The sequence below is a fragment of the Accipiter gentilis genome, chromosome 29 (assembly GCF_929443795.1).
Source record: "Accipiter gentilis chromosome 29, bAccGen1.1, whole genome shotgun sequence".
Lineage (NCBI taxonomy): Eukaryota > Metazoa > Chordata > Aves > Accipitriformes > Accipitridae > Astur > Astur gentilis.
In genome coordinates, this window is record NC_064908.1 from 15,469,944 (window position 1) to 15,483,815 (window position 13,872).

The 13,872-nt window shown below is 58.5% G+C and overlaps 1 protein-coding gene across 1 annotated transcript in view; it reads left to right on the forward strand.

Annotated features, from left to right (window-relative positions):
* ASS1 (argininosuccinate synthase 1) overlaps positions 1-3,058 on the forward strand; it is a 29,244-nt gene extending 26,186 nt beyond the window's left edge. Inside the window, exons 14-16 of the mRNA XM_049832862.1 lie at positions 434-590; positions 2,181-2,246; positions 2,764-3,058. Of these exons, the coding sequence (XP_049688819.1) occupies positions 434-590; positions 2,181-2,246; positions 2,764-2,818 (278 nt within the window). The 3' untranslated portion in view covers positions 2,819-3,058. The remainder of the gene's footprint in view (positions 1-433; positions 591-2,180; positions 2,247-2,763) is intronic.
* Positions 3,059-13,872: the final 10,814 nt, after the last annotated feature.

The window sequence follows — 13,872 nt, forward strand, 5'->3', positions numbered from 1 at the left end:
GATCCGCCCCCCACCGATTCTGTGTCCATCTGTCTGTCTCCACCTGACCCTCCCAAGATGGTGGGTTTTGAGTGGCAGTTTCATACTTCCTTAACGAAGCTTTTAATTTCCATGATCACCCCCACCTGGCGGAGCTGGAAGGAGTATGGCCCCACTGCCTCTTCTCCACCAGCCGGTTCCAGCCTCCTCTCCTGGGTGGGAACCCGAGGGCCACCAAGGGGAAGGGACACACGTGAGGTCTCCATCCCTCAGGGCTGAACCTGGGTGTCCCAGCACCTCGTTTCCCTCTCCCCATCCCATGACCGCATCCCTTCCCTTGAAAATTACCCAGGGTCTGCTTTGCAGGACTTAGCCTGGGGGACCACCCTGCACGGGCACCTTGGGGGACCCCGACCTCCCCCGTGCCCCCGCTGACCCTCCTTTCTGCCCGCAGGCTTCTGGCACAGCCCCGAGTGCGAATTCCTCCGGGAGTGCATCGGGCGCTCGCAGGAGGGGGTGGTGGGCACCGTGCGCCTCTCCGTCTTCAAGGGCCAGGTCTACGTCCTGGGCAGGGAGTCCCCGCGGTCGCTGTACAACGAGGAGCTGGTCAGGTCAGTGGGGTTTGGGGGGGCCAGGGTGGGCAGGGGGGGTGGTAGCAATCATCTCACCCCATCTTTTCACATCCCATCCCAACCCGTCACATCCCATCCCGACCCATCGCATCCCATCGCATCCCATCCCATCCCGTCGCATCCCACTCTGTCCCATCCCATCCCATCCTACTCCATCCCATCCCCAGTGACACCAGCGATGCCGTCCTCCCAGCCAAGCGCCTGGCCAAAGCACGAGCCGTGTTTTCAAGTCAATATTATTTTTTTTCTCCTCTGGCTTTTCCCTTTTCTTTACGTTGTTTTCCCTCTCGCTCGCTCGCTTCCCCCCCAGCCCTCCCTCAACCCCTTTCAATCTCTCTAAACACTTTATAAGCCATAAATACACCCGAATGAGTTTAGATCAGTCGGAGTAAATGTCAAATTATCTTCTCTCTTTCTCTTCTCTGGCTTTTTTTCCCCCCTTCCCTCCCCCTCAAAATCAACAGCTCCTAATAATCCGTCCCAACCCTTCATTATGCTTCGCGCTCTCACTTGGAGAGATTAAATGAATAAAGTATAAAAAAAAAAAAAAAAAAAAAAAAGAGGGAAGAAAAAAAAGGAGGATGGAGGGGGGTGGGATGGAGGAAAAAGAGAGAGGGAGAGAAAAGCAGGGGCACTTATTCTCCCTGCGTCTCCAACCATTTTCCTTTTCTTTTTGATTTCTACATCGCTGGTTTGAAAGCCTTTGAGTGACGGCGTCACAGGAACCCGAGAGAAAGCTGTGAGAGGCAGAGCTGTGTGGAAATGCCTCTGCACAGTAGGTAGAAAGTAACGTAATTATAGAGCAGGTCAGAACCACTCGAATGAGCAAAAATAAAAGCACAGAGGTTTTTCTGTAGCCCGTCAGGGGAGGTAAAATCATTGTAAACTCTTTCTTTTTTTTTTTTCCTTCTTTATTTCCCCCCCCAATTCCTCCTTGAAGGTTTGTGGTTTCTGGGAAATGAGCCGTGTGTTTTGGGGATGTAGGAAACCATTGGAGTTGGGATCCGGTGGGTGGCTGCCGCCTTTGAGGAGGGGGATGCTCTCGGTGTTGCGCCGAGGCACCGGCCGCCGTAGCCATAAACCCCATCGGTGCCGGGGGTCTCCTCCAGCACCGCTGCCCTGCCGGGGGCAATGTCCCCTCCCCGGGGCAATGTCCCTGCCTAGCATGGGACAGCCAAACCTGGGGGACACCTCCGGGACAGGGCGAGCATCCCTGCTTGATGCAAGAGCACGGGGAAGAAGGGTGATGCTGCAAGCGAGGGACCCCGGTGGAAAATTTGGGGCTGTGTCTCCGGCAGGCCCCGGGGATGGCCGTCGGGGTGGCCCCGTGGCTCTGCTGCTCCTGCGGCCACGTGCCTCTTCCCCGGGGGCTAGCGGGGACCCTGCCCTGAGCCCCCCGCACCCACCAGCAACTGATGAGGGGGCAACAGCGGGCACCGGCCCCGGGGAAGCAGCCGGCTCCGGGATCACCTGTGTCCTCTCCCATCCCAAAAGGCAGCCCCAAGACCCCCCCCCCCCCGTCCCCCTCCAGGACCTCCCATCCCAGTGACGGTGCCTTTCTCTCCGCAGCATGAACGTGCAAGGGGACTACGAGCCCGCCGACGCCACCGGCTTCATCAACATCAACTCGCTGAGGTCCGTGGGGTCGAGGCGGGACCCTCTCCGAGGAGGGGGGAAAGCCCCCAGCACCCCCAGGGCTTTTCCCCTTCCCAGCTCGGGCTCTGGGGGTGCACCGAAGCCTCCCCTCGAGCCCCCACCCGCCGCCGGGGTGCAATCAGCCCCCCCAGAACCAGCCCTGTCTAATTACAGCCTTCCCCGGCACAGCCGGTCTCGTTATTTTACTTATTTCTCAGACCCCACCATACTCCCCCTCAACCCCAGGGCTGTAAAACACACTGCATTTACATAATGGGCTCTTAATTTTTCCATTGCCTGTTAACTGCTTTGTTCTCCCTGATCCGCCATGTCCCCCCACCCCTCTAAGATAAATTAATTACATTATCTTGTGGAAAAAAAAAATAATTAAACTGTACAGGCCTTAACAAATGCCTGCTCTTCACGCCCCCTCATTCTGCTTAAATTAATTGAAAGGAAATGTGTGTTATTACTGTTAATTTACAATTAATTTTTTTTTTTTTAATCCGGTTTCCAGGCTGAAGGAATATCATCGTCTCCAGAGCAAGGTCACCGTAAAGCAGGATGAATAGCAATCAATCGCACGCGAGCCTCCTGCTCCCCTTTCTAATTTCTCTAAGAACTAGCACTAATTGTGGTGGTAATTTGTAATTGTAACTCGTCTCCCCAGAGTCACGGCGGAGGTGATGGCTTTGTTACGGCCGGCAAGTGAAATGCAATCATTAAAAAAAGGTGGTCGGCCAGAGGAGAAGTGGGGAAAGAAATAAAAACCCAGCCACGCGCTGGGCCTGCTCATTGAGAGCCGGGCTTTATTCCTGCCTTGTTTGTTTGCTCTTCTGGCCCAGCGCTTCCCCAAGCCGGGCTTTGTGAAATTTGTAATGGATTAAGTGCCTCTGAAGGACGTGGGGGGGTTTGTCGGTACCTTGCTGTGAAGGTGGGGAGCGGAGGACATCACTCCGCACAGCGCTGGTCCGGAGGGGCGAGCTGGGTAGTGGGGATGGGTTAAGAGGATTTGATCCTTTCTCTTTTGTCTTCATTTTAGTGCGTTTTGAGAGCAGACTTGGGGCTTGTTGAAAAGGAAAAAACAGGGGAAATATCCTCTGGTGGTGTTGCGGGAGGTGAGGAGGAGAGGAGTGCTTGCTGCAGGCTGGGCAGCGGGTTTTTCTGCCACCGTGCCTGGGCGAGTTGCGAGTCCCTCCGTCCCCGGGGCTCAGGCTGCAGCGCGCGGCCGGGATGCAGGGACGGCTCGGTGAGGGAGACCTGCTCTGAAACTACAGTGGAAGCAGGGGGAAGGAAAGAAAACACTTTCTAACCTATGCAAACACCTGGGTTCCGCTGCTGCTCCGCACCGCCAAGGATGGGGAAGGACCCTGTTTGGGGTGTCCCCACGGGGGGTGTCCTCAGGCCAGGAGCAGAGATGCTCTCTGGGGCTGGGAGCGACGCACTTGCCGTGCTGCATCCTGCGGTGCCCGGCACAGCCACAGGGCACCGGTCAGCCCCATCCTGGCAGCCTGGACTTGCCATTTCCCCACCCATTTGGGGACCAAAAGCAGAGCTGCCACCACCAAGAACACTTTTGCAGCCCTCGAGGGGACAGCCAGGCCCCGTGGCTGTTTGGGGACATTCAGGCATGTCCTGCCCACCCTGCTGGCGAGCCGGCAAGCGTGACAAGTTCTGACATCACAGCTGGGAAAATAACATGTTATTTTCCCAGCTTGGATGTGACTTTCCCTGCTATTACTGGCAGCGACCATCTTGGGAGGAGAAAGCAGCAGCGGGCTGTCAGGCGAGGGGAGAGAAATGGTTTTCTGGGCTGGTAGAGCCTGTCCGACCCCCGTGGGGTGTGAGGAGGGGGATGCTGTGCGGGACCGCCGCGTTCCCTACATCCCATTGCTTTCAGCAGCAAGTCCATGCTGAAAGTGCAGCTTCACATGGGGGTCATGCGTGAGCAGCGTCCCGGAGCCCCGCAGCGGTGGTGGTGGTCAGCAGGGGTGCGCTGCTGAGCCCACCCCAGCATGGGTGCCCAGCATCGAGCCAGCCCCGTTCCTCCCACAGCAGCCCCCTCCCAGATGGGAGAAAGGGCTTGAAACCTCATCAGGAGCCATCTCCTGGGGGGTTCATCCAAAAAGCAAGACGGGAACAGAGCTGCTGCTCTCCTGCACGCTGGGGAAGGGTGCTGAGCTGGCCCATGGGACAACAGGCAGCCCTGTAAGCTGTGTTACCTCCCCTGCCCGTCCTTGGCAGCTACATGGCTTGACCGTGACAGAAGTCTCCACCGGCAAAGTGGAGTTTGAAAGAACTTGGTGCAACGAAGAGTTGATGACTTTTTTTTTTTTTTGACGGGGGGGGGGGTGGTTGGAACAAAAACCAAGTGTCACAGCAGAAGCTTCCTGTGCCCCAATGCTTGAGAAATGCTGGACGTGCTCCGTGAGGGCTCATTGCACCAGCTGGGCCACCACTCCCCAGGGTGCTTAAATCATCAGCTGGAAAAAGCCATTTAAATCCAAGGCCTCGAATCTTCTCCAGCACTCACGCTGCAGCACTTCGGAGCCTGGACCCGAGGGTGCCGCGGTTGCCCGTGCCTCGCTGCACCCGCTGGGATGCACAGCGAGGTTTTCGGCTGAGGCTAGAGGATGCTGCGTACCACGGCAGCTCCAGCTCCTCAGGCAGCTCAGGGTTGCTCTTGGAGGCGGTGGTGGACGTGGCTGTGGTCAGCCTTGGAGGAGCAGCATGTGTCGGCTTCCAGCTGCTGCTCCCAACTGGGCTGAAAGCGCATCGTGCTGGTAAAGCAGAGCTCGGTCTATTCGAAAAGCCAAGTCAAACCCAGCGTGAGTCTTGCAGGAGGGAAAAAAAAATCTTGAAAATCGTGGGACCGCAGGATAGTGGAGACCTAGCAAATGCCTGCCCTTTCCCCTTGGTGCAGCTATTGGTGGCTGCAGCGATAGGATGCTGTGAGTCAAATACCGCAGTTAATGACTTTACTACTTTAATTACCATCAGCCCTTCCAGTTCCCATGATTTGGTGGTTTCCCATTGCCCCCATTACAGTTTCCCAGCATCCTTCCACCCCTGGTGCATCTCAGGGAGGTATTTCAGGGGCTGGGGCTGCCAGCCTCACATCGCAGCAGGAGGGAAGCGCAGTGGGCGAGCGGCATGGTGTGAGCAGTTCCTGAACCACCTGGTAACTCCCCGGCAGAGGCATTTTGGGAATAACTTTGGGGGCTTTTAAGGTGGCAGGCTTGTTTCTGCAACACCCACCTGGCTGTAAGGGTGGAGACTGTGGGCTGGGGGCTCCCCATCCCCAGGGCAGAGCTGGGAAGAGCGTGGAGGGACCCCGGGAAGGGACCTGGGTCACTGCTGGGCTTCAAAGCTCTTCTGCGCATCCCCCCGCAGCATCGCCCATCACTTAAGCTCCAGCCTGCTCCAAGGCAGCCCCTTGCCACCCCGGGGCTGGGGGTCCCTGGGGATGCCCTTGGGAAGCTGCATCCCCTCTTTGCACCGAGGGCCGTGCCGTGGGGCTGCTCTGCCGCCCTGCCAGGCTCCAGGGAAGGGCTTGTCCGGGGTCATTGCAATCGATATCTCATCTGCAGGCTCTCCTAGCGGAAGTGATGGTATATTGGAACATGGTAATGGGTCTTGTCTAGTGGAAAAGGCTAATCTTCCCCAGCTGTACAGGATCTCCGCAGGTGTCCTCCGGCTCTCCCGGCTGCCACCAGCCCTGCAGCCAGCCAAGGAGCAGACACACTTCTTTAAAGCTGCAGCAGTCCAATTTAGTGCTGGTCCCGGTGAGGGAAAGTTGCCTCCAGCCCAGCCCCACGGGGTACAGAGCTGTGGCTGGGGCTTCCCGGCAAAGGACCGGCAACCAGGGTAGCACCACGCAGCACAGGCTGCCGCAGCAGCTCACGTTTGCTGGCTCAAAGCGGAGAAGGTGACGTGTCCTCCAGCCTCGCTCACCCAGGGATGGCTTTTCCCCAGGGAGAGGAGGAGGAGGAGGAGGATGTGGGGATGATGCTAGGAGGGTTGTGGACACCCCAAAGTGCCACCTGCAAGCGTAGGTGGGAGGCAAGCACATGCCAAAGGGAAAAGCAGGGGAAAAAGCTCCTGGCTGTTAATTTGGCTTTTTTTTGGCAACGTACTCGCTGCTCGGCAGGGCTCACCACATGGGGCTTGGCCCGTTTTGCCCATCTCTAGGGCTTGCTAGCAGAGGCAGGTCTCCCCTTCCCCTGCTGAGCCGGCTGTCGCACCCAGGCGGGCTTTGTACGTGCCCAGGGGGGCCGGTTTTTATAAGCTGACCAGCCAATGCTGGCTACTGCAGCCTGCTGCATCACTATGGCAAAATCAATTTTCCCGTTCCTCTGGAGGTAGAGGTAATTACTGGGTTTAAGGTTTAATATGCATGTGGATTTTAGCGCAAGCGTTGCCAAGAACAACTCGGAACAATGCGTAGGTTTGGGCAATGCATCCTGGGGGCTCAGATGTGGCCCCGGTGTGTGGAGTCCCCAGACGTGGTCTGCAAAATGGGGGGCCCAGGGGCTTGGGGGTGCCCATCAGAGGCTGAGCTGTTGTCATATCCCATGAAGGTCATGCCAAAGATCCCGCTGACCTTGTTCGGGGTGGGAATTTTTTTATGCAAAAGATGGTAAGAATAGATGGGTGTAAAAAGAAAATTCCCAGGGGGAAAGAGCATCTCTGGGGCTGCTGGGTTTTTGCTTAAACTTTATTTTATTGGGTGGAGAAAGGGATCACCGGGTCCATGCGAGCAAAAGGGATGATGTCTTGCAGGAGGGAAGCAGGGAGGTCTTGTGTGGCTGTACCCTGTGGGACTGTGTCCCCATCACATCCCCTCCTGGGGCTCCGTCTCCCCATCCGTGGGGTGTGTGGGAGGGGATCTTGGCCCACGTCTCCCAAAGGAGGGACAGAAAATCCTCTTGTGCTACCCAATATCACATAATTTTGTGCGGGCGGTGGTCCCCGGGCCAGGGTACCGAGGGTGGCGTCCCCTCAGCAGGGACACCGGCAGCGATGGTGTCCTCGCGGGAAAATCACAGGATCCCCCACGATGAGTGTTTGGTTCCCGTTTTCCTTCGGAGACGTGGCTCTGAGCGGTTCCTGGGAGCGGGGAAGGCACCCTGGGCCCCGCACACGGGTCACAGGGCTGCAAGCACAGCATGGCTATTAAGTGTTTCTATCTTTCCGAGGAAAAGCCATCCCCCCGGTGAGGTTGGGAGTCGCCGGTCGCGAGCTTCCCAGGCAAGGGGGAGATGATCGCCTTTGTAAACCCCTTAACAAGGTGGCTTTGTCTCCCCGTTTAACAAGAAGCTCCCTTGCTTCTTTCCCGGGAGTTTCCCAATGCCGGGTCCCTGAAAGCCAGCTTTATGCTCCGGCCGGGGACGCGCTGCCGTGGGGCCGGCGGGGATCAGAGGGACACAGGGGCCCTTCTGCACGCCCCTGACAAAAGGCTGCCCCGGGGGGACAGAGCGTCAAAGCTCAGCCGGCTTGGGGAGGGGGGACAAGGGACCCACAGAGGAGGCTGCGGTGCAAGCCCGCCGTCCATCTGGTCACTCGATCGTGGCAGGCAGCGACCCGGCGATGCTCAGGGAGGGCCAGGGGGGTCCTTCTGGTTTGTCCCCCCCAGAGAGGGGGCAGGGGGAGCAGCCGGGAAGGGACAGGTAGGTTTTGTTGGCCGCAGGTAACTGGATCCGTGGCCGTTGGTGCCTTCCTGCCCTCTCTTCTGGCTTCAGCGGGGGGTGAGAGATGGGAGGTGGGAGCGAGGAGCCGAGGGCTGGAAACTGAGACCTCCGTTCGGAGGGAATGCTTCCCGTTGGCTGGATGGAAATGTGTTTGGAGAAAGCATCGGGGTGTCTCTGCTCCAGCGCCCCGCAGCCCTCCTGGCTGGACCAGGGCATGGGCAGCAGCAGGAGGGACCACTCAGGAATGATGCTCGGCTACGAGGGGCATCCCGGTGGTGGCAGAGGCATCACCCATCCCCATGTCAGCATCCGAGCTGCCCTTTCCCACCTCCTCTCCCTTTCCCAGGGGCTCTGCCGGTCTCCGCTGTTTGGGAGCTCTCGCCCTTCCCTCGTCCCACCAGCAAGTGCCCTGTCTCGCCTCCCCCCTCCAGCCATCTGCCTCTGAGCCCCCCGCCCAGATTTACTGTCACACGTTAAAACCACGTCTCAGCGCCAGGGTCAGCGTGTCACGGCGGCCCCTCATCGATTTGTTTTACCTCCCCTTGGCAAAAGCACTTTGGCCCCAGCCCCCTCGGTGGCATAAGGGGCTTCCCAAGGCCCTCGGTTCTCCCCTTGCCCATCCCGGTCCTACGTAGCTGGACCCCATGGCCACGGGGCTGCGGGTGGCCAGCTGAGTCACTGATCTCCTGACCCCCCCGGGGCACCTAATGTGTCTCCCTGGTTTATCTGAATCAATATTTCTGCAAGAACAAGGAAGACCCCTCTGGGGGCAGGGGGGTTGGAGAGGATGGGGGGTCCCGCCTGTTTGCACAGCCCCACGGTTGGTTTAGCGCTTGGCCAGGCTGGGTCCCTGCCAGGGGCTGGGAGGGGAGGGAGACCCCAAACCAAGGGTGCCAGCTCAGACCAGGGATGTTTGGGGTGTCCTCCTTCCAGTTTGTGGGTCTCAAGCTCTGCGCCAGGGCACAATGGTCGGGATACCTTTGGGTCCAAAATGCGAGGAGCTGGGGTGGCTTCAAGCCTCGAGCCCCCGCACCCAGCAGGTGGGCAGGGGGGTGGCAGTGGGTGGGGGCAGAGCAGGGTGCTCCCCAGGCTCTGGATCAACGGCAGAGGAACCGAAGGATGCCGACAGCCATGAGCAGGCAGCTGCAGGGAGAGTTCTTGGTGGGGGTCTGCTTCTGGCTCCCCAGCGTTCGGAACCGGGTGAGGGATTTTTGAACTGTTTTATTTGATGCTGGGGGTGTTTTTACAGGAGCCTGGAAGTGAAGGTAAAGGATGCATGTTGGCTTAATAAGCCCAAGCGGTGGGCTGCCGGCAGACATGGCCAGGACGGCAGCCTCCAGCCCTTCCCTGTGCGCGCTGGAGGATGCCCAAGGCACGGGGGCTCTTGCTCTTATGGCTTGGCTAAGGAATAAAGGCAGAGAAAACATGGACAACCCTCGAACGCCACCCAGGACGCAATCACCCCCGCTGAAGGCATCATGCCTCCAAAACCCCTCCTGCCCCCAGCCCTGTCCCTCGGCATCGCCCCCAGCCCTGCCACCGCCGTGCCCACGGGTCCCCGCGCCAGCGGCCAGGGCAGATGTGCAGCAGTGTGGGCAGCCCAAGGAGAAAGTGGGGGCTCTTGGCAACTCTGCCTTTTGCTTTCAGCCTCGCCCTCTTGCTATTTATCGGTGACTTTTGTCCTTGGCCAGCTTAGCGGCTGAAAGGGGCTGTATTATATCACATGTAGGCAGCTCCTGGGGGGAGAGGGCCGCGCTTTCTGCTGGAACAAAGCGCGGGTTGGCTAATTCCCCTCTCCTCCCGCAGCACCCGGGTCCCATCTGGTTGACACGGTTTGCTCCAGTGTCTCCTGCTATTAAGCCCCCACTTGCCTCCTTGAATCGTTCATGCTCCCCCCATCCCTGTACCCTCGGCCTCTTTTTCTTGTTTTATTTTTCATTTTCCCCAAAGCCGGGTAGAACTTGCTCCATGGAGTGATGTCAGATGTGTGCAAAGCAGACCAATAAAACCTAATGCATCCCCTTCTTTGTCTGCCGGCCTCTCCAGTGCCTAACATTTTCCACTCAGAAAGCCACTTAAAACACATCAGCAACAATCCCTCACAAAACAGCCACTTGTTGGCTAATTGTGCCGAGGACCTGCGCACGCCGCATAGCGCTTTCCTGCCAAGGAGGGTCTAATGCTGCGGGGGGCTGGGGCTCCCCGCTGAGCAAAGGATAATGGGGACCCTCAGCATCCACCAGGATCGTCCCTGGGGTCTCAGCTGCTCCCCAGGGTTTGGTGGGGTGGAGATGTGGGATGGGGATGGTTTTATTCCCGTGGCCTTGCGTAGGTCTGGATCAGACGGAGAGGATGGTCACAGAGCTGGGAGCAGGGCTCAGCTCAGGACCCCACTTTGCAGCGGGATGGACAAGTAGCTGGACCCAGCAGAGCTGCCTGGAGCAATCTGTCCTATCTGCTAACTCCTGCCCGGGCAGGAAAGCAGGCAGGTACGCTGCCGGTGGGGTAGGAGCTCAGGAGCAGAGGAGGAAGGTGCTGGGACCCCACTGGGCCAGTGACTTTTTGCTGGGTACCTGTGATCCTGGGGTGATGGCTCTGTGTCTGGGGGCTGAGAAGAGCTGGCTGCCCCATGCTGGTGGGACAGAGCTTCCTTGCAGCTTGGAAGGATGCCGACAGGTTTCACTGGAGGGGACGGAGACCCTGATGCGTGTTGGAAAGCAGATAGGGTGAGAGTGAGAGATGCTCTGTGCTGGGAAGGAGGCAGAGGGGCTTGGACCTTTGCCTAATGGAGAAGCATCCAAAAATCCCTCCCCAGGGATCCTTTGGGCCCTTTGAGATGGGGGAGAAGAGATCAGCAGGTGGTTAATCTCCCTCTTTGCATCCCAGGAGCGAGAGCATCCCTCTGCCCAGCCCTCTGCCGAAGAGGACCCCCCAGCATGCCCAGCCTTCCCCACCAGCAGACAGACAAGTGCGTGGAGTAGCTGCATTTCTTTTTCTGCAGAAAAACTCTGGCAGCTTTTCCTGCTGCCACCCCCAGCATCCCCGGGGAGCATGACCAGAGCTGCGTGTAGTCAAGGCAGCCTGGTCTTGCGGGGGAACTGTCACACCTTTTAGCTTAAAACTGTCTAATCCTACCCTGGTTTGGGGCTAATTTGAGGCAGGCAAGGAGGTTCAGTGCCAGAACCGGCAGCCAGCGGTAGCGGGAGGCTCCCGGCGGGTGCTGCGCCGGGCAGGCAGCCCAGAGCCCTCCCGGCAGGTTCTGTGCTGCAGAGCACACCTGCCCGCGCTCACCTGCCTGCAGTCACCTGCCTGCTTAAATGTCACACAGGCAGAGCAGCATGGGCAGCCTGGCCAGAGCCTGGTCCGGCATTTTGCTTTCCCTGCAGGGAGCCACGCTGCTTGCCTGCTCCGGCTCGGTTTGGTGACGAGGCTGAGCCTCTGACACGCTGCCCCGGCCAGCAGCAGCCAAGCGATGCGGAGGGAGCTACAGGCAGCTGCCTCCTTTTCCCAGAGCCTTGCTTTGCCGCCAGACCCGGCACACCGCAGCGGGTCGATGGGGGACCCCGGGGGCAGGTCGGACCCCACGCCGGCCACACACCTGGGCAGCGAGCGGGTGCCGGGGGAAGAAGGGGTTAAGCTGAGCCAGCGCCGGCAGAAATCAGAGGATTACAGGTTTGTTGCCGGACTGTCCCATCTGTCACCAGCACAAAGACGAGCCCTGTCTCAGGCTAGGCTGTCAGCGAAGAGCCCACCACTACATTAGGACTCCATTAGGGGAGACTGGCGGTGGGAAATGGCAGCTGTCAGGGCACTATCATTTCTCCTGTAATTCCTCCCGCTCGCTTCTCAACTGCACTTAAATAGCAGGTCTACCCACTGGGCCAATTTTGCATTTTCCTCCTCCCGCTGCTCCTCTTCTTTCTTTCAAGCCGCAGCTCCCTGGGCCCCTTCCTCAACAGCCTGCCGCGGCTGGTGCCGGTGCTGCCCGTGCCTGCCCGTGGCATCTCCGCAAGGAGAAGGGCTCACCGGCGTTGGCAGCATCCCGACTGCCAGGGCGGCTGTTGAGCCGCAGACATGCCAGCCCAGTCTGCACCAACACTGGTGGGCTGAGCGATGGGTCTCGCTGACTCCTGACCTTGGCACAGGGAGAAGGGAAGGTGGGTTACGACCTCCAAGGATGGCTTTTCCCTGGACAGCATCCTTCCCGTCTCCCGTCATCTGGGACTCTCTCCAAGCTGGTGAATGTTTCCTGGTCTTGCCCAAAAGCCCGGCTGCCCGTGCAGGGCTGGCACCGCTCTGCCAAGGGGGACGGGGTGGGCAGGACGGCAGCCAGCGAGCGGGGCTGGGGACCGTGTCTGGTGACCGTGGGCTGGGCTGGAGCAGGGTTTTTTTCCTCCAGCCACCAAATCTGCCCAATCTTTCAGTGCCTCCTGGGTTGCACTCCCTGGCGCAGTCATGGCCACCTTGGGGTGGGATGCTCCCCCGGCACCACACGGTCCCGGGATCCATCTCACCATGGCATATCTGACCTAGGGATAAAACCACGGACAACCAGGTTCCCTGCTGCGACAACATCACCTGGAAACTCTCGGGACCTGCAGAGAGCATCTGCTCCAGGAGGAGCCTCGGGGAAGCATCTTAGCATGGGGGGGGACCCGTCTCACAAGCCACGTGTTCGCTGAGGGTCTCCATGCTCACACCTCTCCCGAGAGCCCCCGGGGCTGCCCGCACCCTGTCCTGCCCTCACCACGTCTCCTGCCGGACCTGGTACTGCCGGCGTGCCAGCGCTCCCTGCGGAGCCGCCTTTTCCAGCGGGGGATCAAAACAAACACTTCTGTGGGGAAGTGCATTGCAGTGGTGCTCGAAATAAATAACTAATTTCTCCCTACATGATCTCAAGGAGCAGGAGAGGCGTGAATAGCAGGGCCTGGTGTCGGGCTGACTGGACTCCCCGGTGCGGTAATTCAGAGGATGACAAACATAAGCCAAAGAAAAATGTTGAAAAATGGGCACTTCCCGCAGCCCTGAGCAAAGGAGCTATTGCAGGGTTTGGAAATAACGAAGGCAAAAAGAGGGAGAGGGGGGAATTTTCTCATTGAGACCAAGTGAAGTGCCAAACAAGCTGCTATTATGGTGGCTTTGAGAGGCACAGGGAGGGGGTGATGGAGAGGAGAGCAGGGGGAAGGAGAGGAGGGAGGTGGGGGAGAAGAGAGGGAGAGAGGGCTGGAGGAAGGGAGAAGGGTGGGGGACACGGGGACGAGGGGGACGCAAGGAGCCAAAGGTGCGAGGTGACGCGGGGGAGACGGAGAGAGGACCAAGTCGTGTGATGGCGGCAGGGCCACTGCGTGCCAGCGCCCTGTCCCTCGCCCTGGGTCCCCCGCATCTCCCCATCCATCCCCCATCCTGGTTCCCGGCCACCTTCCACCCCCCGCACCCACCACCACCAAAAGGGGAAAAAAAAAAAAAAAAAAAGAGATGGAAAGAAGGAAAACAAAATATCTACAGTTGTCGAGACAAGGGGAGAAAAATAGAGGCAAACATCCATAATTTTCTCTGTGGGGCTTTGCAGTAATTGAGCCATTTGGATAAAAATAAAGGCAGCAGGCCCTTTAGGTAAGAAGAGCTTTTGCAATCCAAGAAGCCTGAATTATGCGCCTTGTATCACTTGAAACCCCCCACTCCATCACCCCCCTCCGCCTCCCCCATGCAACACCAAACCACTTTCCCTTTTCTTCTTCTTCTCTTTTTTTTTTTTCTCCTCCTTTTTTAAGTACCCTGTCAAACGGCGTCCGACAAGAGGAGAATTTCAGCTGTCACAACTAATTTCAGCGCGTGTGTGTGTGAAGGTGTGTGTGGCTCGGGCGGGGGGAGGCGGGTGATGGAGGCGTAGAATCGCTCCTTTCTTTTTTTTCCTTTTTTTTTTTTCCCCTTCAAAA